This window comes from Podarcis vaucheri, assembly GCF_965113315.1.
Source record: "Podarcis vaucheri genome assembly, chromosome: 7".
In the NCBI taxonomy this organism is placed as follows: Eukaryota; Metazoa; Chordata; class Lepidosauria; order Squamata; family Lacertidae; genus Podarcis; species Podarcis vaucheri.
The window spans coordinates 85224763-85250482 of NC_138765.1; the positions used below are offsets into that span (position 1 = coordinate 85224763).

General features: G+C 49.2%; 1 protein-coding gene across 2 annotated transcripts in view; it reads right to left on the minus strand.

Moving 5' to 3' along the window:
* Nucleotides 1-286: 286 nt before the first annotated feature.
* The window catches only part of PSD4 (pleckstrin and Sec7 domain containing 4), a 32066-nt gene continuing 6632 nt past the window's right edge, over nt 287-25720 (minus strand). For both annotated transcript variants that reach the window (XM_082229895.1, XM_082229894.1), the window contains exons 4-16: nt 24884-25322; nt 19823-20029; nt 17641-17721; nt 16533-16645; nt 14334-14392; nt 14037-14126; nt 13039-13082; nt 11498-11667; nt 11154-11224; nt 10222-10367; nt 3058-3202; nt 2716-2859; nt 287-964 (exon numbers count right to left, since the gene is read on the minus strand). In XM_082229895.1, the coding sequence (XP_082086021.1) occupies nt 701-964; nt 2716-2859; nt 3058-3202; nt 10222-10367; nt 11154-11224; nt 11498-11667; nt 13039-13082; nt 14037-14126; nt 14334-14392; nt 16533-16645; nt 17641-17721; nt 19823-20029; nt 24884-25322 (1973 nt within the window). In that variant the 3' untranslated portion in view covers nt 287-700. The remainder of the gene's footprint in view (nt 965-2715; nt 2860-3057; nt 3203-10221; nt 10368-11153; nt 11225-11497; nt 11668-13038; nt 13083-14036; nt 14127-14333; nt 14393-16532; nt 16646-17640; nt 17722-19822; nt 20030-24883; nt 25323-25720) is intronic.

The following is a 25720-nucleotide window of genomic DNA, read 5'->3' on the forward strand; positions in this document are numbered from 1 at the left end:
TCGGGAACCAAAGTGCAACTTCCTGCAGCCAATCGGAAGCTGTGGAAGCCGCGCCGGACGTTCAGCTTCCAAAGAACGTTCGAAAACTGGAACAATCACTTCCGGTTTTCGATCGTTTGGGAGCCGGAACGTTCAGCTCCCAAGGCGTTCGGGAGCCGAGGTTCCACTATATTAGGAGTTTTGGGGTGAGAGGCCTTCAATTCTCCCCAGGCACCCTCTCCCTCTGGGGCAAAAGGGTCCTGGGAGCTGTTCCACCTCCCCACTGGCCCTCAACATCCAGGCTGAGTCCCTGCATATCTCTGTTTATTGCACAAAGGTCACAGCTGCCCAGTGGCAGCGATTGAGGAATGAGGGACGGGGATTAAGGCAGCAGAAGGCGGAGCCCCCGAAAGCGGAGCCCAGCAGCAGCAGGCAGGACACTTCCCTGAGTCTCTGCGTTGAAGGCGGGTGGTGTGGGCGATGCCCTGGAGACTGTGCCCACAACAGCCTCTGCCCATCTGTTTCTTGAGACGTTGCGCCACCTGGAGTCCAAATTCTGCAAGCGCCGATTCAGAGGGCAGCGCTCCTCCTTTCGTACCGTGTGTCCACTTTGGGCTTCGAAGGCTGAGACCCAAAGGGATGGGGTGAGGGAAAGACAGAAGGGCCTCCCATCTCCAGTGAGGGCGGCGGTGGCAGCGGCAGCACTGGAGGGCAGGGACCCTCACAGCAAGTGCTTATTGCGCCTGGGGATGATTTTGCGTACTGTCCGGCGCTCAGAAATGTTCCGCTTCACCTTGACCCCCGCAGGCAGCCCGTCCACGTTCAGGGAGGGGCTGGAGTGGGACTTCTGCAGGGACGAGCAGGCCTCCTCGGCCGGCAACTCGCCCGCCTCCCCCAGCCGGGCCTCCCACTGCTCAAGGTCCTCCGTGTCTTCGCCGGCCAGCTTCACCTCCAGCAGCCTCACGTAGGTCTCGTAGCGACGCTTCTGCACAAAGGGACAAAAGAAGGCAGGGGGTCATGTGGGGGGTGGGGAGGGGAAGGCCGCCTCTGGCCGTCAGCACCTGAGGGAGTCAACTAGGGCAGCGCCCCTCAGACACAGGACCAGGGAGAAGGTTCATCCTGTTAACGGAGGAGGTCTCCCCATCTTCTCACGCAGGATTAAGGATGCAAAATATGTCCATAGTTAATGTTTCTGTAGTCTAAAATCACGTACGGTGGTGCCTCAATTTAAGAACTTAATTCATTCTGGAGGTCCGTTCTTAACCTGAAACTGTTCTTAACCTGAGACACCACTTTAGCTAATGGGGCCTCCTGCCGCTGCCGCACAATTTTTGTTCTCATCCTGAAGCAAAGTTCTTAACCTGAGGTACTATTTCTGGGCTAGCAGAGTCTGTAGCCTGAAGCGTCTGTAAACTGAGGTACCACTGTAATTATCAAAGCTGTAGAGCTTGAAGACACCGCAAAAGAGTCGTCTAGCCCAACCCTCTGTGATGCAGGGATCACAACTGGAGAATCTGACAGGTGGCCCTTCAAGAAGAAGAAGAGGAGTTTGGATTTGACATCCCGCTTTATCACTACCCAAAGGAGTCTCAAAGTGGCTAACAATCTCCTTTCCCTCCCCCCCCACAACAAACACTCTGTGAGGTGAGTGAGGCTGAGAGACTTCAAAGAAGTGTGACTGGCCCAAGGTCACCCAGCAGCTGCATGTGGAGGAGCAGGGAAGCGAACCCGGTTCACCAGATTACGAGTCTGCCGCTCTGAACCACTACGCCACACTGCCTCCCTCCAAATCAATAATAATAATAATAATAATAATAATAATAATAATAATAATAATAATTTTTTATTCCCCAGCCACTCTGGGCAGCTTCCAATCGAGTGTTAAAAACAATACAGCAGTAAATATTAAAAACTTCCCTAAAAAGGGCTGCCCTCAGATGTCTTTTAAAGATGAGATAGCTACTTATTTCCTTCTGTTTAAGAGCCTCCAACAAAGGAAAGTCCACCTCTTTTCAAGGGAGTCCATTCCACTGTCAAAACAGCTTTTACGGTCAGGGTACACAACCGCATGCAAAAGTGGCAGGTTACTGCAGATTTTTCTTTCTTTTAAAGGAGCAGTAGTGAGATTTATTGCGGCAGATGTGTTGCACTCACTGGGGAAGGTTGCAAAAGACCGCAGGACTGTGAGGAGGCATTTGGATAAGGAAAAGCTCAGAATTGGCAGCCTGAGAGCAAAGCAGCCAGCAAAGACCTCAGCAACATGCAAACTCTCCGTTTGTAAAAACCTTGCCCTGGAGAAGTTATGTATGTTTTTACAAGTTACTGTATTTTTCGCTCTATAAGACGCACCTGGTTTTTGGAAGAGGAAAACAAGAAAAAAAATTCTGAATCCCAGAATGGGATAACCGCACGCAGCCTCTTCGGGGGGGGGGGGGACCTTCACCCCCCGGCCCAGGAGAGGCTGTGCGTGGCTAAGACTCCCCCAAGAGCCGTGCTCCCTTTAAAGAGCACGTGGAGCGTGTGCACGGCTCTTTAAAGGGAGCACTGAGCAGAGCCTCCCGTCTGCATTCGCTCCATAAGACGCACACACATTTCCCCTTACTTTTTAGTGTGTCTTATAGAGCGAAAAATACGGGAGGTGTTCTGAGCATTCAAAGTGGGGAGGAATACAGTGGGAGCATCTTCTGCAGGTTCCCCTCCCGCCCCCTGCAAAAGACAGGCCTGGTCCTTGCCCACCTCGTAGAGCAAATATTCCTTCTTGAGTTGATACTCTTCCAGGTCCCGGCCCCTGCCCCGCTTGCTGGGCAGGTTCCGCTGGTGCTCCAAGAGGTCGTCTGACACCTGGTCCATCCAGGATTCATGGGAAAAGTGCTGGTCCTCCTGCAGCAAGAGGAACAGGTTGTTGATCGGCTTTACCTGCCCAGGATCTGGCAGGAAGTTGCAGCTGGGGAGCGAGCCACAGAAGGGTTTGGGGCAGCCCATGGGCTGCGCTCTGATGCCCACCCCAAATTCCCCCATCCTGCCATTTCTGTGCACCAGCGGCAAAGCAGCCTGCTGAAGGAGCCCCAGAACACACACCAGGGAGTTCTTGGAAGGTGCCGTCGGAAGAACTGGCCGGATGAACTTCCTCTGGGAGCCCACAGCTGCTGGGAAGGGTGGCGAAGAGAACATGGCAGCCACCAGGTTTATCCGGGAAACCCAGGAACTCATTTCCGCTGCGGTCCTAGGTAAACAGGAGAGGGCAGGGAGAGTTATATGAATGCATGTTTCTCGTTTTTTCCCCCCTTTTAATTTTAATCTTTGTTATATTGCAAAGTAAATACATCAAAACAAAACCATACATAAAGAATAATATCCAATAAAACAGAAAGGAAGAAAAAGTAAAGAAGAAAAAATGCAAAGAAAGGTAGACAGTAAAAGAATAAAGAAAATATAATATTTCAATACAATTAACAATATTTTACAAAATAAAAATAATAGACTTCCATCACTCTCACAATTCTTTTCACCTTTCATATTTTACCTGTATTTCAGTATTATTTTCATCTTAATATACAGATGTGCATATATGTATACTTCCCCTTTTCCATTCACAAGGTCATTCTAGACACAGCCAATTTTTTGCATTTGAACCTTGTCTTTCTAAATAGTCATTCAAGCAATTCCATTCCTTCTTGACTGAATTCATTGGCTTTAGTCTTATCCGTAAATTTGGCCAGTTCCAAATATTCACATAATTTACATAACCATTCCTCTTTGGTCAGTACCTGGTTACCCTTCCAGTTACTTAGCCAACAGAATTCTCGCCGCTGATGTCGCGTACATAAAATATAAGTTTTTTTCATTTGGAATATCACTGTTCATTATTCCCAAAAGATAGGTTTCTGGTCTTTTACTATGTGAAGTTCTTAGTAACTTTTTTATTTCTTCATGGATCATGTCCCAGAACTTTCTAAACTGTGGACATGTCCACCACATATGGTAAGGTCAAGGTAAAGGTACCCCTGACTGTTAGGTCTAGTCGTGAACGACTCTGGGGTTGCTGCACTCATCTCATTTTACAGGCCGAGGGAGCCGGCGTACAGCTTCTGGGTCATGTGGCCAGCATGACTAAGCCACTTCTGGCGAACCAGAGCAGCTCACTGAAACGCCGTTTACCTTCCTGCTGGAGTGGTATCTATTTATCTACTTGCACTTTGACGTGCTTTGGAACTGCTAGGTTGGCAGGAGCAGGGACTGAGCAACGGGAGCTCACCCCGTCGCGGGGATTTGAACCACCGACTCTGTGGTTTAGACATCAGCGCCACCCGCATCCCAATACCACATATGGTAGAAGGTTCCAAGTGAATGCATGTTTCTAATCTAGCAAGCTTTCCTGCTCCCAAGAGCCCCATCGGCCCTTGCTTGGTGGTGGCATCAGTCTGAGGAAAATGCAGAAGGAAGACAGTCGACAGGAGGTATCCGAGCAGGAGTCTGCACGCAGCAGGCATGACTTACTCCAGGCAGCCCTCAAACCAGCAGGCAAGAGTTACACACACATCACCAGGTTTAGCTATGTTTCAAATTGCAATCCAGAAACAGAATTGTGGTTGTCAAATAATAAAATCCTTTACAGTGGTTGGATGCAGGTGGCGCTGTGGTCTAAACCACAGAGCCTAGGGCTTGCCGATCAGAAGGTCAGCAGTTTGAATCTCTGCAACGGGGTGAGCTCCTTGCCCCTGCCAACCTAGCAGTTTGAAAGCATGTCAAAGTGCAAGTAGATAAATAGGTACCACTCCAGTGGGAAGGTAAACAGTGTTTCTGTGCGCTGCTCTGTTTCGCCAGAAGTGGCTTAGTCATGCTGGCCACATGACCCAGAAGCTGTACGCCGGCTCCCTCAGCCAATAAAGCGAGATGAGTGCCACAACCCCAGAGTCATCCGCAACTGGACTTAACGGTCAGGGGTCCCTTTACAGTGGTTACTCTGGTTACGAACTTAATTCGTTCCGGAGGTCCGTTCTTAACCTGTAACTGTTCTTAACCTGAGGTATCACTTTCGCTAATGGGGCCTCCTGCTGCCGCCGCACCACCGGTGTGCACGATTTCTGTTCTTTTCCTGGGACAAACTTCTTAATCCGAGGTACTACTTCTGGGTTAGCGGAGTCTGTAACCCGAAGTGTTTGTAACCCAAGGTGTATGTAACCGGAGGTACCACTGTATACAGCCATATCCCAAGAGCCATCACATCCCAGCAGGCAGAGCTGGGCTTCAGCCTAGCAGGATTGGGTCCCATACCTCTCCTCCTTCTGCAAGAATTTGTTTACTGTTGGGCCTCTTCACGCAGTTAAATGGGAACAGCAGTAACCTTGACTCTCCAGGAATGCCGACGAAGACTATAGTTAAGTGACAGGGGCAGATTTTGAGGCACGCCAGAGACCAAAGCCTGTTTCTCCGTTTTGAATACACACTTAAAAAACTAAAACTGCTTGCTCTATGCTTGCTGATGAAGAATGTTGCTGCTGTGTCACTAATACCCCAAGAACCGAAGTGACCCCGTCTTTCCGAATGCGATTTGCTGCTTCCTGCCCAAAGCCATCCTTTGTTGCTTTTCTTTTTGGATCTGTGAAGCTTACGAATCGCTCAGGTGAGGAGGAAGCGGCAGTGGTTTGGGGAGGCCTATCTCCCTTGAACCCAGGAGTGCTTCTGCCTCAGAGGGAGCCAAAAGGAAATCCTGAGCCGAGGAGGTAGCATAGAATCATAGAATCATAGAGTTGGAAGAGACCACAAGGGCCATCGAGTCCAACCCCCTGCCAAGCAGGAAACACCATCAGAGCACTCCTGACATATGGTTGTCAAGCCTCTGCTTAAAGACCTCCAAAGTAGGAGACTCCACCACACTCCTTGGCAGCAAATTCCACTGTCGAACAGCTCTTACTGTCAGGAAGTTCTTCCTAATGTTTAGGTGGAATCTTCTTTCTTGTAGTTTGGATCCATTGCTCCGTGTCCGCTTCTCCGGAGCAGCAGAAAACAACCTTTCTCCCTCCTCTATGTGACATCCTTTTATATATTTGAACATGGCTATCATATCACCCCTTAACCTCCTCTTCTCCAGGCTAAACATGCCCAGCTCCCTTAGCCGTTCTTCATAAGGCATCGTTTCCAGGCCCTTGACCATTTTGGTTGCCCTCCTCTGGACACGTTCCAGTTTGTCAGTGTCCTTCTTGAATTGTGGTGCCCAGAACTGGACACAGTACTCCAGGTGAGGTCTGACCAGAGCAGAATACAGTGGCACTATTACTTTCCTTGATCTAGATGCTATACTCCTATTGATGCAGCCCAGAATTGCATTGGCTTTTTTAGCTGCCGCGTCACACTGTTGGCTCATGTCAAGTTTGTGGTCAACCAAGACTCCTAGATCCTTTTCACATGTACTGCTCTCAAGCCAGGTGTCACCCATCTTGTATTTGTGCCTCTCATTTTTTTTGCCCAAGTGCAATACTTTACATTTCTCCCTGTTAAAATTCATCTTGTTTGTTTTTGCCCAGTTCTCTAAACTGTCAAGGTCGTTTTGAAGTGTGATCCTGTCCTCTGGGGTGTTAGCCACCCCTCCCAGTTTGGTGTCATCTGCAAATTTGATCAGGATGCCCTTGAGTCCATCATCCAAGTCGTTGATAAAGATGTTGAATAAGACCGGGCCCAAGACAGAACCCTGTGGCACCCCACTAGTCACTCTTCTCCAGGATGAAGAGGAACCATTGATGAGCACCCTTTGGGTTCGGTCAGTCAGCCAGTTACAAATCCACTGAGTGGTAGCATAGTCAAGACCACATTTTACCAGCTTCTTTACAAGAATATCATGGGGCACCTTGTCAAATGCCTTGCTGAAATCAAGGTAGGCTACATCCACTGCGTTCCCTTCATCTACCAGGCTTGTAATTCTGTCATAAAACGAGATCAGGTTAGTCTGACATGACTTATTTTTCAGAAATCCATGCTGACTATTGGTGATCACAGCATTCCTTTCTAGGTGCTCACAGACTGTTTGCTTAATGATCTGTTCCAGAATCTTCCCTGCTACTGATGTCAGACTGACTGGGCGGTAATTATTTGGGTCCTCTCTTTTCCCCTTTTTGAAAATAGGGACAACATTTGCCCTCCTCCAGTCTGCCGGGACTTCGCCTGTTCTCCAGGAATTCTCAAAGATGACTGCCAGTGGTTCTGAGATCACATCTGCCAGTTCTTTTAATACTCTTGGATGCAGTTCATCTGGCCCTGGAGACTTGAATACATCTAAACTAGCCAAATATTCTTGTACTATCTCCTTAGTTATTCTGGGCTGTGTTTCCTTTGCTGAATCATTTGCTCCAAATTCTTCAGGTCGGGCATTGTTTTCATTATCGGAGAAGACTGAGGCAAAGAAGGCATTGAGTAGTTCAGCCCTTTCTGTGTCCCCTGTTTGCATTTCACCATCTTCTCCTCTGAGTGACCCCATTGTTTCTTTGTTCTTCCTTTTGCTACGAACATACCCATAAAAGCCTTTTTTGTTGCTTTTAACCTCTCTAGCAAGCCTGAGTTCATTCTGTGCTTTAGCTTTTCTGACTTTGTGTCTACACGTGCTGGCTATTTGTTTGAATTCCTCTTTGGTGGTTTCCCCCCTTTTCCATTTTTTGTACACATTCTTTTTAAATCTTAATTCAGTTAAAAGTTCTTTAGATAGCCACCCTGGCTTCTTTAGGCACCTTCCATGTTTCCGTCTCATTGGTATTGCCTGACGTTGTGCTTTTAGTATCTCCCTCTTAACAAACTCCCAGCCATCATGAACTCCCTTTCCTTTTAGTATTGTTGTCCATGGGATCTCACCCAGCACTTCCCTAAGTTTTATGAAGTCGGCTTTCTTAAAGTCAAGAAATTGAGTCCTAGTATGCTTGGCTGCTCCTTTCCGCTGTATAGTAAACTTCAGAAGAGCATGATCACTCGCGCCTAATGATCCTTCCACTTCTACCCCACTAACCAGGTCATCAACATTGGTTAGGACCAGATCTAAAATGGCTGTTCCTCTTGTTGCTTCTCCCACTTTCTGGACAATGAAGTTGTCTGCAAGGCCAGTGAGGAATCTGTTTGACCTTATGCTCTTGGCTGAGTTTGACGTCCAACAAATATCCGGGTAATTGAAGTCCCCCATTACTACTATCTCCCTTTTGCATGCTTGGCCATCTGTTCCAGGAAGGCATCATCTATGTCCTCCGTTTGGCTTGGGGATCTATAGTAAACTCCCACAATGAGGTCTCTGTTATTCTTCTCTCCCTTAATTTTGACCCAAATGCTCTCACTTTGGCTTTGAGGATCTAAATCTTGGATCTCTTCACAGGTATACACATCCCTGATATATAACGCCACTCCTCCTCCTTTCTTGTCTGGTCTGTTTCTCTGAAATAGATTGTATCCCCCCATTATTACATTCCAATCGTGGGACTTATCCCACCAGGTTTCAGTGATGCCTATTATGTCATATTTAGTTTGCTGTACCAAGAGCTCAAGCTCATCTTGTTTATTTCCCATGCTTTGTGCATTAGTGTACAGACATTGAAGTCCATTAATCATTCCCCCGTGTCTCTTATTTAAGGATTTTTTCCTCCCACCACTAGGTCCGCGTGCTGTTTGCTCCATTTGGTCTATGACATTTGGATGATCATCTTCATTAATTGATAGACTCCTACCTTCAGGAGTACTGTCTCCCTCCCCCACATTAGTCAGTTTAAAGCCCTCCTGATGAGGTTTCTGAGATTTTTGGCAAAAATATTTCTCCCAACCGTTGTGAGGTGCAGCCCATCACTTGCCAGAAGTCCATCTTCAAGAAACTGCAGTCCGTGATCTAAGAATCCAAACCGTTCCTGTTTACACCATTTGCGAAGCCAGCTGTTCACTTCCACTATTTTCCCCTCTCTCCCTGGGCCACGTCGTTCAACTGGGAGGACAGATGAGATGACAATTTGTGCATTTAGTTGCTTCAATTTCCTGCCGAGAGCCTCGTAGTCTCTTTTGATCTTCTGGAGGCTATTGCTTGCAGTGTCATTGGTTCCCACATGAACCAAGAGGAAGGGGTATTTGTCAGTGGGTTTTATGATTCCTTGCAGTCGTTCAGTTACATCTTGGATCTTAGCCCCGGGGAGACAGCACACTTCCCGAGACATCTTGTCAGGCCCACAGATCACTGCTTCTGTTCCCCTCAGTAGGGAATCCCCTATCACCACTACACGCCTCCTCTTGGGTTTGGTCGGGGTTCTTCTGTGAGCTGTCCGTTCCAAGGTCGCCTGCACATTCCCTGAGGACTGACTTTGCTGCTCGTCTTCATATACCTGATCGACTGTAATGAGGGAGAGATCCTCAAATGGAGTCTGCTCTTCGTCTTCCATGCTAGGGGAGAGGACCTCAAAGCGATTGTGTATTTCTAAGCAATCAGAGTGAACCCTGGGCCTCCTACTTCTTTGAGTCACGTTTCTCCATATATCTGGCTCCTGTGTTGGTGAACTAGACTCCTTCTCAGGGGAGTCCCCTGTCTCCTCCTTGGTGGAGACGGTGTGCTCTGTTGCTTCCAAGAAGAGCTCCAGCTCTCTAATTCTTTGGAGCGTAGCTACATGTTCCTCCAGTTGCTGGACAGTGTGGTGTAGTGGTTAAGAGCGGTGGACTCGTAATCTGGGGAACCGGGTTCGCGTCCCCGCTCCTCCACATGCAGCTGCTGGGTGACCTTGGGCCAGTCACACTTCTCTGAAGTCTCTCAGCCCCACTCACCTCACGGAGTGTTTGTTGTGGGGGAGGAAGGGAAAGGAGAATGTTAGCCGCTTTGAGACTCCTTAAAGGGAGTGAAAGGCGGGATATCAAATCCAAACTCTTCTTCTTCTTCTTCTTTTAAGAGGGCAATCAACATGCAATTGCTGCAGGTAAAGCTGCCTGCAACCTTTGGCAAGATGGCAAACATTGCGCAGGAATCGCAGGCGACTGCAGCTGTTCCCTCCCCTTCCATCTTGAGATCGTGTCGTTGGGGTTGGCTACAGAGGTCCTCCATCATAAAAAGCTTGAAGACAGGACAAATAACTTCCCCCCCACAAAAAACACCTAGATCTCCCCCAACAAACGTTTGAGACTAGCTGCCCTAAATCTAAAAGATGGATCTAACTGCGCGCGCCGCTTTTTGCTCTTTTTGCTCCTTCTTCAACTGATGCCCTGCAAACTCTGCAAATACAAGAGAGGTCTGCAAATACTCACGGGGCTTGGAAGAGGAAGATGCGCCAGTCGGCCGTCTGCAGCCGGAAGACGTGGGGCCGCTTGGTGTACTTGCTGGCCTTCTCGGCCAGGGCGTGGTGAACCCCGATGGGCTCCTCTGAGGCAGAGGCGTCCGGCCGGCTCTCATCCTGCGAGAACAGCAGGAGCAAGCTGAATCGGGGGTGCGGGGGCAGAGCAGAGATTTTGCCTGCAGCACTAACCCCAGGTAGATGAGCTGAGAGGCGCCCGAGGCCAGCCAGGCTGGGTGGGCAGGAGGCCAGACCCAGGATAACATGCACGGAGCCAGGGGACGGGGTCCTGGGTGGAACTGAGCCGGCAGCCAGGGCAGAGGGTCCCACTCAGCCAGCCTGGGAAGAAGCCCCTGGTTAAAGAGACACACCACACAATGGTCCCTGTAGCTCAGGACGCCCTAACCCAGATGAGCAGAGGCTCTCCAGGGTCTCAGGTGAAGAAGAGTTTGGATTTGATATCCCGCCTTTCACTCCCTTTAAGGAGTCTCAAAGCGGCTAACAATCTCCTTTCCCTCCCCCCCCCACAACAAACACTCTGTGAGATGAGTGGGGCTGAGAGACTTCAAAGAAGTGTGACTGGCCCAAGGTCACCCAGCAGCTGCAGGTGGAGGAGCGGAGACACGAACCCGGTTCCCCACATTACGAGTCCACCGCTCTGAACCACTACACCACACTGGCTCTCATGGTGGAGGTGAAGGGCATTCCCAGTCCAGCCGTACGGAACTGAACCTGGGACTTTCTGCATGCAAAGCAGGAGCTCTCTACCTGCAACTGCGAGACCCCAGGGGTCAGCAGAAAGGGTGGGTGGGAAGTAAAGATGCCAGAAGAGAGAGAAGGGCCAAGGACTGCACAGCCAGCGCAAGTCCTTTGGTTTCCGCGGTGGTCTGGCCTGCTCCTGGTTACCTTGGAGAAGTAGAGAACCACCCCTTTCAGCACCGTATGAAACATCTTCCAGCCTCTCTTGCCCCAGGGCGCTGCAAAAGAGTGAGATGGGGAGCGGTCAGGTTGGGTCTGCCGCCTGCACCTTGGTGTCTAGGGCTGCCCAGGAGGGGCTGGCGGACCCCTGTGGCTGCTTAGGACCCCTGTGAGGTTGCTTAGGACCCCTGTGGCACAGGAGTGCCCCAACCACTGCCCACTCCCACCCAGCTTGCCCCCAGGCCTGGCATGCATGTGAGACGGCTGATGTCTCTCGCAGGCCCAGGTCCCTGTGGGCTGCTGCTTGCCGTGCCCCCTGACCCAGCACTCACTCTTCTTGCCATCGGCCTCCGCGTGGACCTTGCGCGCCAGGAGGCCCTGCCGGTAGGTTTTCGCCTCGGGGTCGTGCGACAGAGTCAGGAAAGGGTTGGCTTTCTTCTGGCCGGATGCTGAGGGCGAGAGAAGCGCGGCGCTGAGCGACTTCTCCTCCTCCTCCTCATCCCTGCAGCAGAAAGAGGAGAAAGAAGCTTCGTGAGGGTCTGTCTGAAAAGGCCTTTCGGAGGGGACAGAGGACAGGGTGAGCAACAACTCCTGATTCAGCCACTGCAGAAAACAACTCCTTTTCCGAAAGCTGACATGACTGCCACAAGGGCGACCCCCCCCCCAGGCATTGGGCTGCCCTCCCCTCCCACAAACAGAAGCTGATCCAACTGGAAGCTGAATCTGATGTCAACATTGATGTCGCTTACGGGAGCAGAGGGGAAAGGTATCTGTCATCGTTGGAGGAGGACGACTTAAACACATTGCGGAGTTCCCAAAAACAGACCAGAGGCAATTGTATCTCATCCTGCAGAGCTTTACTGCTACTGAAGACAAATGAGCATAATGGCCACAAATCCAATACATTCAGGATTGGCACAGTCCGTAAAAAATCCAGTTGCAGCAGACTTAACTCAAACTTCCAGTAACTTATAAACCTTAACACTATAGCATACAGAACAGAACACCACACCAGAACAAAGAGATAGAAAGAGAAAGTAAGCTCTGGCTCCTTCTGGCCTTACTATTATGGTCAGCATGACTATGACAGAAAGGTAACAGAACCAGTTTAAACCAGCTGTTCTCAGCTTCTCAGAAGGAATAACCCAAACAAGAACCTTCTTCCTGTTCCTTTCACATAGAAAGAAACCTTCCAGAACCCTAATGATTTAAGTAGAACAGGAAAGATTTCTACACATCAGATCAATACTTTCTGTACTAAGAAATGCAAACTGACAAGGCCACAGCGCCACCCGCGTCCCAGTAGGGAACCTACTGTGAATTAAATGTAAGTAAACTTCTTAGCATTACTTTTAAAAGAAGACTGTTGTGTCTTTTTAAGAGGGATAAAAGGAGAATTCACCAGCATCAAACCCAATCTGGACAAGCCAGACTGGATTGCTTAACTCAAGAGATTCAAACGATTCTACCAACTAGCTTCCTGTTATATACTGGGGAATGTACTCTGCAACTGACTCACTAGTGTGAGTGAGGAAGGGTAATATTTAATCAATATATCCTCTCCTTCTATCCACAACATTCCCACAATTCTATGGTCCCCATGGTGGGAGAGACCGCAAAGGCAGACCAGGGCAGCTGCCACCAGCCTCAGCCTCCGTCCATCACCTGAAGTCCCCCCCTTTGGGAGCAGACTGGCTGAAGATTATTTCCCAGTGAGTTTGTGGCCCCTCAATTCTCTCTCTTTCTGTGTGCCCCCAGGGCATTTGGGGCTGGAGGGCCACCTTGCAGGAGCAGCCATGGGCCTCTCTTCTGCCCACTCAGAAGTTCTGACACCCACCCACCCCCCAACGTCGTTGCCACCATCTTTACTTACGCAGCCCATTCCAGCTTTTCTTGGCGGATGGAATGATATAGCTCCTAGAGAGAGAGAGAGTGTAAAAGAGAACCATCAGTCTATGATTCCCTCTTCACATCTAGGCCCCACCCTGCCGCATGTCCCCCCAGGACCCGCTGCACCCCCGAGGAGGCAAAGGAGAAGCCAGCTGGAAGGGGCCTGGGCAAGTCTGTCAGGATTTCCCCTTCTCCTCCAAAACTGAGCACCTGATCCCTTGGGGACAGAAGCTCAAACAAAGCACGATGGCAGAGGTGCTCAGAGTCAAGCTTTTGGCTGGACGAGACAGAGAACGTTTTAAAAGACATTTTCACGTCTTAAAAAGGTCTGGCCCGTCGTCCAGGAGAACGTGAACCCAGGAGCCTCTCCCCTTCTGTGTCCCAAGTTCCCAACACAGAGACAATTTTTTTGTACAGGGGAATTTCTAAGCGGACGGCTGCCCGTCGTCCCCCTGGCTGGCACCTAAAGTGGCAGAAGGCTGCCCACCTCCGTACAAAGAAGGCCTAAGCAAGGCTGCCTGTCACAGGGTGTGGCGGTTGCTCGAGAGTAACCAGGCAAACTATTCACAGTGAAGAGCGTTGTAAGTTTATGTCTGGCTCAATCGCTAGCAGAATCCGGGAGTGGTCGGTTTTTGTACCTCCCCCAGCATAAAAGTCGCGTCACCCCCAGCCTTTTCTGCCCCTCCCTGTGCCAAAGACTACTGCGCAGAATGGGCGCTGGCAAGGGTGCGCTTCCCACCTCTCCGGTCTGCTCAGGCTCGGGGTTGAGGCATTCCCTGGTCCCTGGAGGTGGGGCTTCCCTCCTGGCTGGAGGAGGAACTGCTTCGCAAGATTTTCGGAGGCTCCCTATAACACAACTGCCCTTCCATCTCTTGCCTCTGAGCTGATGGCAGTTCCCTGACACTGCCCAACCAAGCTAAGCCCCCAGTCTCTCTCCCCCCGCCTCCAGGACAAGGGGAAAGGGCTCCCTCTCCTTTTTACCTTCAGCTGTTCTTTTGGGAAGTTCTTGCCATCGTTCAGCCCGTCGAGGTTGGTGAGGAAAGCCTGGCAGGTCATGCTCCGCCCGCTATGCTGCGTGTCACAAGCAGGGAAGGGAGGAAAGGTGCACATCAGGCCCAAGGTAACGCAACGTCCAGATTGTGCTTCCCCCAAGGCCCCCCTCCTGTTTCCCTTCCCTACACGCACAGTTAGACCCAGAAGCGCGAGGTGGGAGGCAAGCCCTCTTTCCATTAGGCCCCCTGCATACAAAAGCCACCCCCCCATCTCCCATGGCCTTACCTGCCCGTGCAGGTCAGTGTTGAGGAGCATGATGGCACAGGTGAGGGTGTGAACAGCATCTGCAGAGGGAGGGAGGAGACCGAGGGGAAGGTCAGGGGAGGCCCACAGGCTCAAAGGACCCAGGCCCCCTGCTCCCAGAACGCCAAAAAAAGCCCTTACTCAGAAAAGGGCAACCATAATGGTCAAAGGCCTGGAAACGATGCATTATGAGGAACGGCTAAGGGAGCTGGGCATGTTTAGCCTGGAGAAGAGGAGGTTAAGGGGTGATATGATAGCCATGTTCAAATATATAAAAGGATGTCATATAGAGGAGGGAGAAAGGTTGTTTTCTGCTGCTCCAGAGAAGCGGACACGGAGCAATGGATCCAAACTACAAGAAAGAAGATTCCACCTAAACATTAGGAAGAACTTCCTGACAGTAAGAGCTGTTCAACAGTGGAATTTGCTGCCAAGGAGTGTGGTGGAGTCTCCTACTTTGGAGGTCTTTAAGCAGAGGCTTGACAACCATATGTCAGGAGTGCTCTGATGGTGTTTCCTGCTTGGCAGGGGGTTGGACTCGATGGCCCTTGTGGTCTCTTCCAACTCTATGATTCTATGATTCTATGAAGGGGCTCAGGACCAGCTGAAGTGGCATGGCAAGGATCGTTGGGCTGGAGCCCAAGGAATGAAAACAAATCTTCCTGCCTGCAGTTCCTGCTTTTAACAGGATCACAATGTCCCAGGCTGGATTGGATGTACAGCAGAACCTCTTTCGGGCCCGAGTATTTTCCATCCCCTATTAAAGTCAGCAGCCAGCAGACCCAGGTTCTGAGACACCCCCCCCCAAAGACACGCAAACTGGGCAGGCCCAACTGTGCAAGATGACAAAAGTATATTGGGAAATGATTTATAATGAGTTGAATTATTATTATTATTATTTAAAAAAAACACTTTTGTGGAAAAAAACAGAAGTTTTTTTATTAGGAATTCTAGGTCCAGAAATACCAAAGGAGCAGAAAAGACTGTTTATGTATGCTATGACAGCTGCGCAAATGTTATTAGCCCAAAGATGGAAGGAATATAAAGTACCTACAAAAGAAGAAAAGCTGACAAAGATGATGGACTATGCCAAAATGGCAAAAACGAAAGGGAAGATCAGAGATCAAGAGGATAATAAATTCAATAAAGAATGGGGGAAAGTTATAAGTTACTTAAAAGAACACTGTAAACAATTAAACACATCGGCAGGATTCTAAAAAAAACACTTGCAATGTAATGAGAACTATGGTGAGAACTGAGCGTTAAGAAAATATGGAGAACATTATATGATGCAGTTGGAAAATAATAACTATGGAAACCACATAGGGGCGGAGGAAAGTTCAGGAATTCAGAGAATCCTGTAATGACTTATTTGTGACAATACCGTATTTTTCGCTCCATAAGGCGCACCTAGTTTTTAGAAGGGGAATGCAAGAAAAAAAGTATTCTTTAAAGGGAGCGCTGAGCAGAGCCTGTATGCATCCCAGGCTCTGCTCAGAGCTCCCTTTCACGAGCCGCGTGGAGCGTGTGTGCGGCGCTTGCAGGCTTTTCCCCGAGGAGGGAGAAGGGCAGCCCGTCACTGCATTCTCTCCATAAGACGCACACACATTTCCCCTTACTTTTTAGGAGGGAAAAAGTGTGTCTTATAGAGCGAAAAATACGGTAATCATTAAAGCTAAAGGTGAATAACATTTATGAATGTTAGATTGATGTTGGACTGAATAAGGGGTTATCAGCTGTAATGATTAAGATAATTGGGGGAAAAAAGAAGAAAGAAAGGTGTAAAGTTAAGTGAAAATTAAGGGTGAGGATTTGCTGAATGAATAATTTGAATTGGAATACAAAAAGAGGAGGTATGAGGAGGTCCGAGAAATAAGTTAAAAGAAAATAAGTGAATGAAATTATATGTGTTTTTAATTTTTGTATTTTTGTTTTTTGTCTTTTTTGTATAAACCTTGAAAAGTTAATAATTTTTTTTTTAAAGGTGAATAACATTTATTTTAAAGCCATAAAACCTTCCAAGTGGAAAGGATTCCGCGCAGTTCAGAATACACATGGGTCACCTGGGACCGTTTACACACTGACACCCAAACGGCATGAGACGAGGGACAAGGGCTCCCTCCTTCATTTAAGCCCTGTCTGGGGCTGCAGGTGAAGAGCTGGCCTTGCTGGCTGCCTTACCTGGGCTGAAGCAGACCTCGGGATTGCAGCTGTGATAGCGCTCGGAGAAATGCCGCAGGATCCGCTCCCGCTCCTGGGTCTCCCCGGTGAGCACAAATGCCTTCAGGAAGGACCTGCAAAGAGGAGGGAGAGGAGTGCGTGAGGAGAGGCAGCCCTGAGGCAACTGCCGTCTTCTGCCGGCTCCCAGTGTCAACTACATCACTCCACGAAGCTGGAAGGAAGTTGGGACCTCCCAACAGTGGAGCTCAGCAAACACAGGCGACAAGGGTCCAGGGACAGTAGGGGAGATAGGATTACGCCTCACCTGCCCAATTCCTTGCCCATGTCAGCAGGACCTTCAGCCAGAATCCTGCTCTCTCTCCCCTTCCCTCCCTCAAATTATCAAGGACCCCTGCTAGGCGAGGCCTGTTACTGCCCTCCTAAAGGTAAAGGTCCAGTCCAGTCGCGGACGACTCTGGGGTTGTGGCGCTCATCTCACTTTATTGGCCGAGGGAACCGGCGTACAGCTTCCAGGTCATGTGGCCAGCATGACTAAGCCAACCAGAGCAGCGCACAGAAACGCCGTTTACCCTCCCGCCGGAGTGGTACCTATTTATCTACTTGCACTTTGACGTGCTTTTGAACTGCTAGGTTGGCAGGAGCTGGGACCAAGCAGCGGGAGCTCACCCCGTCGCAGGGATTCGAACCGCCAACCTTCTGATCAGCAAGTCCTAGGCTCTGTGGTTTAACCCACAGTGCCACCCGCGTCCCTTTCTGCCCTCCTAGAATAGCCAAAACAGGAATTCCACCCCCCTCCCACAAAGCTTCCTCTCTGCTTCACTTGGATGCTATATTAAGTGATCCCTTCAAAAAAATTACTGCTCTCTCTTTCCCCCCACTAATACAATACAATGTAAATTTCTGGTTGTAACCTGCTGTGGGGCCCTTTTGAGGTGTGTAGAAACCTAGGGCATCCCCCTGCCTCTCCCGCTGGTCTGTTCCCTGGGAGGCCAAGACCTCCTCCTCCTCTGGTTTAGCGTACTTCCCAGGGTGGGGGACATGGCCACCCGCCTTCCCATTCAAGAGCAAGGTGGAAAAACACACACGACCCCACAGGAAGGAGCATCACCTCAGGGCTTGGTCCAGAGTCTGTCCGCTGAATTGGAAGAAAGACAGGTAAGCTTCTCTCACCAGCCGGCTGAAATCGTTGCTGTGGACAAAGACATAGGAGAAGCTCAGGACCCCCCCAAAGGAATCGGGGAGCAGCCTTATGGGGAACTCACACACCACCACCCTGGTTTCTCCAGCATCAGCTGCTTCCCCCCCCCCAGCCTGTAGAGGGACTCCCAATTCTGCCCATGGGCTCCTCAGCCCAGCCCCCGTATTCCTCCCTCAAGGTTGACCAGGTGCAAAAAGAGGGCAGCCCCTTTCCTGCACTTCCAGGAACAGCTGGGCAAGAAGGGGTTACAACAGGTAGCAGGTACAGTGGTACCTCGGGTTCAGAACTTAATTCTTCTGGAGGTCCGTTCATAACCTGAAACTGTTCTTAACCTGAGCTACCACTTTAGCTAATGGGGCCTCCTGCTGCCGCCACCGCGCAATTTCTGTTCTCATCCTGAAGCAAAGTTACTTACTACAGTGGTACCTTGGGTTACATATGCTTCAGGTTACATACGCTTCAGGTTACAGGCTCCGCTAACCCAGAAATAGTACCTCGGGTTAAGAACTTTGCTTCAGGATGAGAACAGAAATCGCGCAGCGGCGGCGCGGTGGCAGCAGCAGAAGGCCCCATTAGCTAAAGTGGTGCTTCAGATTAAGAACAGTTTCAGGTTAAGAACAGACCTCCGGAACGAAATAAGTACGTAACCAGAGGTACCACTGTATTTCTGGGTTAGCAGAGTCTGTAACCTGAAGTGTCTGTAACCTGAAACGTCTGTAACCCAAGGTACCACTGTATCTGCCCTTCTGCTACCCCAGGCACCAGGGAGCAGCTGGCCATCATTTGCCTATGCAGATCCACTCCAGTGTCAGGATGACTTTTCAGCCCAGAGAGGGTGCCATCAGGAAGGCCTGGCTTGTTTAAATTTCCTGCCCTCTGGCTCATTGCAAGAGCATAAGAACATACTTAGAAGAGATTGCTGGATCAGGCCAAGGAGGATCAGGTCCGGCATTCTGTTCTCACTGTGGCCAACCAGATGCCCGTGAGAAGCTCACAATCAGGATTCAAGCACAGGAGCAACTCTCCCCTCCTGTGGTTCCCAGTAGGAGGCACTCAGAAGCATTTTTGCCTCCAAATGTGGTGGCAAAGCCTAGCTAGCAGCCCTCAATATCCCTCTCCTCCTCCGTGAATTCGCCCGGTGCTCGTTCAACGCCATCCAAGTTGCTGGCCCAAGCCTGCCTCCTGTGGGAGGGAGTTCCACAGTTTAACCACGTGCCTCAAGAGGCCGCAGCCGTGTCTAGCTGGGAGAGCAAAAGTGTAGTGATCAGGTGGGATTGCTATGAGGAATTATAACAAATATAGGGCAAGCCATCTGTGTCAGCAATGAAAGCATTGTGTTGACTGGGTTTAAACTATTTTGATATGATTCTTGATCAATCCACACCTCTGCATCCCTGTTCCATTTCTCTTTCTTCACAAGTCAGGTACCCACTTAGACAGGCAGGTGTCCTGGGTCATCAAAGACAGTGGGCAGTTCCTTTGATGTAGCTTTTCTGATATGTTAATCTTAGGATGTTAATCTTAGGGCCAGGAAACAGGTTTCACATAAAGGTGATCATGATCACTGTCCTCCTGGCCATCCTTCTTATCATATGTACTGATTGTTTATGACTGATTGTTGCTGAATGCACTCCTTTGTAGTTTTCATTCATTTACCCAAAAGTATGCCTGCCTAACTAGTGTTTGTAGTTTAACTTTGTCCCCACGTGGGGTTTCACAGGGCGGGTGCCACTACCAAGAAGGCCCTCTGCCTGGTTCCCTGTAACCTGGCTTCTCATAGCGAGGGAACTGCCAGAAGAAATCTGATTGGTTCTTACGAACACTCTGTAAAAGTTCTTTTGTGAATAAAACGACCTGGGCTGAGGGGTGGAGGGACAGAGATTATTATACGCACCCTCCCCAGAGTCTTGCTGGTTCAAGCCTCTGGGTGTATTTTTATTAATCAGAGTTCAATCCTTCCTTTCCTTTGTGAACACCTCACAAAAGGGAACTGAGCCGAAATAAGCCAGCTGGGCAGGAAGGCGATCTGAGTCATACCACTCCAACCGGGAGAGAAGCCCCTGCCTCTGTTCCTGATCCAAGACCCCCTTACTTCTTCCGGAGAAAAGAGGCCACCTGCGACCTCTTGAAGCCATCCAGGTGGTAGAGCCGTGTTGCCAGCCTTGCCGCGGCAGCCTGGTCCGCAGGGGGGGCGCTGCCGTTGGCGTGGAGGATGCCGTTGGGCTCTGCCTGCTCCTTGGCGGGTGGCGTCTTCTCCCCTGAATCGGTGCCCTTCTCAGAGGGTGGCTCTTCAGGGCGGCTGCAAGAAAGGAAAGCAGTTGTAACAACACACAACAAGATGGAAGAAGTAAAATATTGAGATCACACATGGGTGAAGGGGAGTGGGGGGTATATGGGAACCTGGCAGCAGTCACGAAATTAAAAGACGCCTGCTTTTTGGGAGAAAAGCAATGACAAACCTCGGCAGCATCTTAAAAAGCAGAGACATCACCTTGCCAACAAAGGTCCGTATAGTTAAAGCCATGGTTTTCCCAGTAGTGATGTATGGAAGTGAGAGCTGGACTGTAAAGAAGGCTGATCGCCGAAGAATTGATGCTTTTGAATTATGGTGCTGGAGGAGACTCTTGAGAGTCCCATGGATTGCAAGAAGATCAAACCTATTCATTCTGAAGGAAATCAGCCCTGAGTGCTCACTGGAAGCACAGATCCTGAAGCTGTGGCTCCAGTACTTTGGCCACCTCATGAGAAGAGAAGACTCCCTGGAAAAGACCCTGATGTTGGGAAAGATGGAGGGCCCAAGGAGAAGGGGACGACAGAGGACGAGATGGTTGGATAGTGTTCTCGAAGCTACCAGCATGAGTTTGATCAAGCTGCAGGAGGCAGTGGAAGACAGGAGGGCCTGGCGTGCTCTGGTCCATGGGGCCACGAAGAGTCGGACACGACTAAACGACTCAACAACAACAACATTTATAATATACCGTATTTTTCGCTCTATAACACGCACCCGACCATAACACGCACATAGTTTTTAGAGGAGGAAAATCCGTAGGCATGCCACCCGTAGGCATTCCCTCCATAACACGCACAGACATTTCCCCTTACTTTTTAAGAGGAAAAAAGTGAGTGTTATGGTGCAAAAAATACGGTAATTTGTTCATTGTGTTGTATTTAAATATAGCAAAGGGAAGCCTAGAGCAATTAGATGTATTTTAATTTAGGTAATCTTTGTAATAGGCTTATGTTAGAAAATGAATATGGCTTTTGAATTTGACGTTTGTAATTTTTTTGGTTTTGAAATAAAAAAATTTAAAGGGGAAAAAAAGAAAGGAAAGCGAGAGGCCAGTTGCAAAGTGGGGAGCTTTCAGTGGGGAGGGGTAGCAGCCGCATCCCATGGAAAAACACTGAAGCTGCTGCCCTTATCTCTGAGTAGTGGCCAATTCGCATGGTCTAGCCCAGGGTGATGCCACTGGGGCTTTCAGGCTGGGACTGTCAGCAATCCATCTATACATCATTTTCGTAACGTTTTCTTTTAATGCACTGCATTGGTGCACTGTATAGGAGCTAAGGAGTGTTGGAAACGTAAAGAAAAGGAAGGTAGTTTCTATCACATGTGGTGGACTTGTAAGGAGGTAAAAGCTTACTAGGAAATGATATGTAATAATAAATAAATAAATGTTTATTTATATGCCGCCCTTCCCGGTTCAGAAAACCGGGCTCAGCGTAGCTTACAACAAATTTAATACACTTAATTGATGCAAAACAACAACAACAACAAAACAAAACAGCATAAAATACAGTATAAAAATTGAATAACAATAAATTCAGAATTCAAAAATCAATTTAGGGGGGGAAATACATTTTATACATTAAAGAAAATGTATAAAAATACTTTGGTTAAAAAACCAGAAGTGTTTTTACTGGGTATAGTAGGGGAAGAAATACCAAAGGAAGATAAAAAAAACTGTTTATGTATGCAATAGCTGCAGCAAGAATTCTTTTAGCTCAAAAATGGAAGCAACAAGAAGTCCCAATGAAAGAAGAGTGGCAGATGAAGATGGTGGACTTTGCGGAATCAGCGAAGCTGACCAGAAAAAAATCCGAAACCAGTGTGATCAAGCATTCCAAAATGATTGGAGTAAATTTATACAACATTTGAAGGAGCATTGTAAGCAATTAACAACATTAGCAGGGTTGTAAAAAGACTTGTTCTTTCCCTGTTGAGATTTATTTAAAAAATGTGATATTTAGAAAGAAATTGGAAAGTGTATAAATGCTTTGAGATAAAGGTGAACTTTGAAAACCGTGAGGCGGGAGGGAGGGAGGGAAGTCGCAGGCTCTTAAGAGCTAAAGAAGTAAACTGGATAAAGATGATGTGTCTAAATGTTACAAAATGGAAAATTAAATAAAAAAATAATGATAATAAAAAGAGACTGCCAGCAATCCAAAGCCAGGCTGAAATGCAAGTGCTCCTATCCTTGAAAGTGGTCTGGTGTGAACTGACAGGAAGTCTTGAGGGAATGAGGTCCCTGGAACTAAAGGGAGGTGGAGCCAGGGAGGCATAAGAGAGACCCTGAAAGACCCCCGGACAGATACTGATAGTCAAAGTAGGCAATACTGAACAAGATTTAAACCTTTAAAGCCCTATATGGCCTCGGACCTACGGAACCACCTCTTCTGGTATGTCCCATGGAGGACCTTACGGTTTTCAAACAAAAACATCCTGGAGGTCCCGGGCCACAGGGAGGTTAGGCTGGCCTCAACCAGAGCCAGGGCTTTTTCGGCTGTGGCCCTGATCTGGTGGAATGCTCTGTCATGTCACAAGCGACTAGGGCCCTGCGGGACTTGGCATCTTTCCGCAGGGCCTGCAAGACAGAGCTGTTCCACCACAGGCACAGCCTGACTTCCTCCTTTGGCAATCTTCACAGAACTCTAGCCCAATGGTTGCCATCAATTTGATTTGAATTAATTTTATAATTAAATGATTTTAGAATGTTGTATTATTTTATTGTTGTTAGCCGCTCTGAGCCCGGCTTCAGCTGGGGAGGGTGGGATATACCGTATTTTTCGCCCTATAGGACGCACTTTTCCCCCTCCAAAAATGAAGGGGAAATGTGTGTGCGTCCTATGGGGGGAATGCAGGCTTTCGCTGAAGCCTGGAGAGCGAGGGGGGTCGGTGCGCACCGACCCCTCTCGCTCTCCAGGCTTCAGGAAGCTCTGCGCAACCCTCGGGAGACCGGCTCCAAGGGTTGCGCAGAGCTGCCTGCAGTCCCGGGATCAGCGCACTTCTCCCCATCGCCAGCCCCACAAGCTTGGGGGACACCGGGGAGGCAGAGAGTGCCTTCCCACTGTTCCCCGACCTGGTTCTTCCAGCCCCGCACCTGGGGGGGAAATATTTTTTTTTTCTTTATTCTCCCCCCCAAAAAAACTAGGTGTGTCCTATGGGCCGGAGCGTCCTATGGGGCGCAAAATACGGTAAATAAAATATTATTATTATTATTATTATTATTATTATTATTATTGTTGTTGTTGTTGTTGTTGTTGTTGTTGTTATTAATTATTACTAATGTTATTGTTATTATTACTATTATAAGATGGACTTGGTAAAAGGCAACATAAGAAGAGCCTGTCGTATCGGGTCAACGCTGGTCCAGCATCCTCTTCTCACAGCGGCCGACCAAATGCCTGTTATGCGAAACCTGCAAGGTTGTGCAGAGCACAAGAGCAACTCTCCCCTCCTGTGGTTTCCAGCAACTGGTATTCAGAAGCGTGACTGATTCCATAGCCATCCTGGCTGGCAGCCAACAATAGCCCTCTCCTCCTCCACAAATTTGCCTAGCCCTCTTTTAAAGCCATCCAAATTGGTGGCCCTGTGGTGGTGAGTTCCACAGTTTAACTACGCGCTGCGGGAAGAAGTACGATGGATGCCCTAATCCATCTGAAAAGGACAGCCGCTGGAGCATCAGCCCCTTGCAAGTCGGGCTGCTGCTGGGGCAGGACCCCTGCCGCCCCCCCCCCCGGTGACAGCCCTGAGTTCCCCTGCAGTTGGCAGCCTAATAATAATAATAATAATAATAATAATAATAATAATAATAATAATTTATTATTTATACCCCACCCATTTGGCTGAGTTTCCCCGGCCACTCTGGGCGGCTTCCAACAGAACACTAAAATACAATAACCTGTTAAACATTAAAAGCTTCCCTAAACAGGGCTGCCTTCAGATGTCTTCTAAAAGTTTGGTAGTTATTTTTCTCTTTGACATCTGGTGGGAGGGCGTTCCACAGGGCAGGTGCCACTACCGAGAAGGCCCTCTGCCTGGTTCCCTGTAACTTGGCTTCTCGCAGTGAGGGGACCACCAGAAGGCCCTCGGCGCTGGACCTCAGTGTCCGGGCAGAACAATGGAGGTGGATACTGCCTGGCAGTATCACACTATCTCTGTGGGGTGCGCGTGTGGGCCAGCGGTGGGCTGCCCCTCTGCCCTTCTCCCGCTAGGATGCACGGAGCATCCGAGGGACACATTTCCTTGCAACGCTTCTGTTCAGATGGGTGTTGCAACACGGTGCCCTTCTCTGCCCTACACGGCTTTAGAGCCTTTCCTTTGCCTAGAGAGCTGGAGCAGCCTTGAAGAAAAGAGATCCTGAGAGCCACAAGCCACAAGCCACAAGCCATAATAATAATAATAATAATAATAATAATAATAATAATAATAATAATTTATACCCCGCCCTCCCCAGCCAAGACCGGGCTCAGGGCAGCGAACACCCAATATAAAAACAAATTGATTGAAATTCAACTGAAAAACAAGATTAAAATACAACATTAAAACATTAAAATACAGCCTCATTTCAATGGAAACTCAAATCAAAAACTTTTTGGGGAAATGAAAACGTCAAGCCTTCATAAGGGCGGAGGACCCGGCAGAAGGAGGAAAGGAGGAAGCAGCAGGCGAACAGAGGACAGCTGAGGCTCCTCAAAGCTGCTAGTGAGGCTGTTGCTGCCTCTGCAAAGGAAGACACTTGCCCACACATGGAGGCTGCTGCTGGGTTGCATCTACCCAGTCCCAGCTTCTAACCACACCAGGAGGATGTGGTGGGCGTCTAGCAGATGAACGGAGGTGAAAGGCCCCAGGAGACACCTAAGGGAACAAACTTACTGTACGGCCGGTTTTTCTTCTTCCTCCTCGTCCTCATCCTCTTCCAAGGTTTCATCTCCATCCACGACGGGCACCATCTCAAGACCCTCTGCTGAGCTCTCCAGCTTGCCTTCCGCACCACCGAGGGAGGCCAAGTGCAAATCTGCCGCAGCAACTTCCTCCTGCAGGCAGGAAGTCCTTCTGGGCTCCTCCACCCATGCGCACGAAGGCAGTGGGTGGCCACGGGATGGGGCTTGTGGCTTGTGCTCCTCCTGCCACCGACTCTGCTCTGCGGCAGGAGCCGAGAGGGACCGGAAGCTGGAAGAAGCCCAGCTGATCTCTGCAGGAGATGGAGGCTCTGGGGCAGGGTGGCCCTCCAGAGGCTCTTGCAGCAAAGCGGTCACCAGGGAGGTGCTGCAGACGGAAAAGAGCAGGCCTTCCTGGGCTGGCAAGTCAACACCTGGGTGGGAAGGGAGGGAGGAATGGATGGGACAACAGGTTATTGCACTTGGGCAAAAAAATGAGAGGCACAAATACAAGATGGGTGACACCTGGCTTGAGAGCAGTACATGTGAAAAGGATCTAGGAGTCTTGGTTGACCACAAACTTGACATGAGCCAACAGTGTGACGCGGCAGCTAAAAAAGCCAATGCAATTCTGGGCTGCATCAATAGGAGTGTAGCATCTAGATCAAGGGAAGTAATAGTGCCACTGTATTCTGCTCTGGTCAGACCTCACCTGGAGTACTGTGTCCAGTTCTGGGCACCACAGTTCAAGAAGGACACTGACAAACTGGAACGTGTCCAGAGGAGGGCAACCAAAATGGTCAAAGGCCTGGAAACGATGCCTTATGAGGAA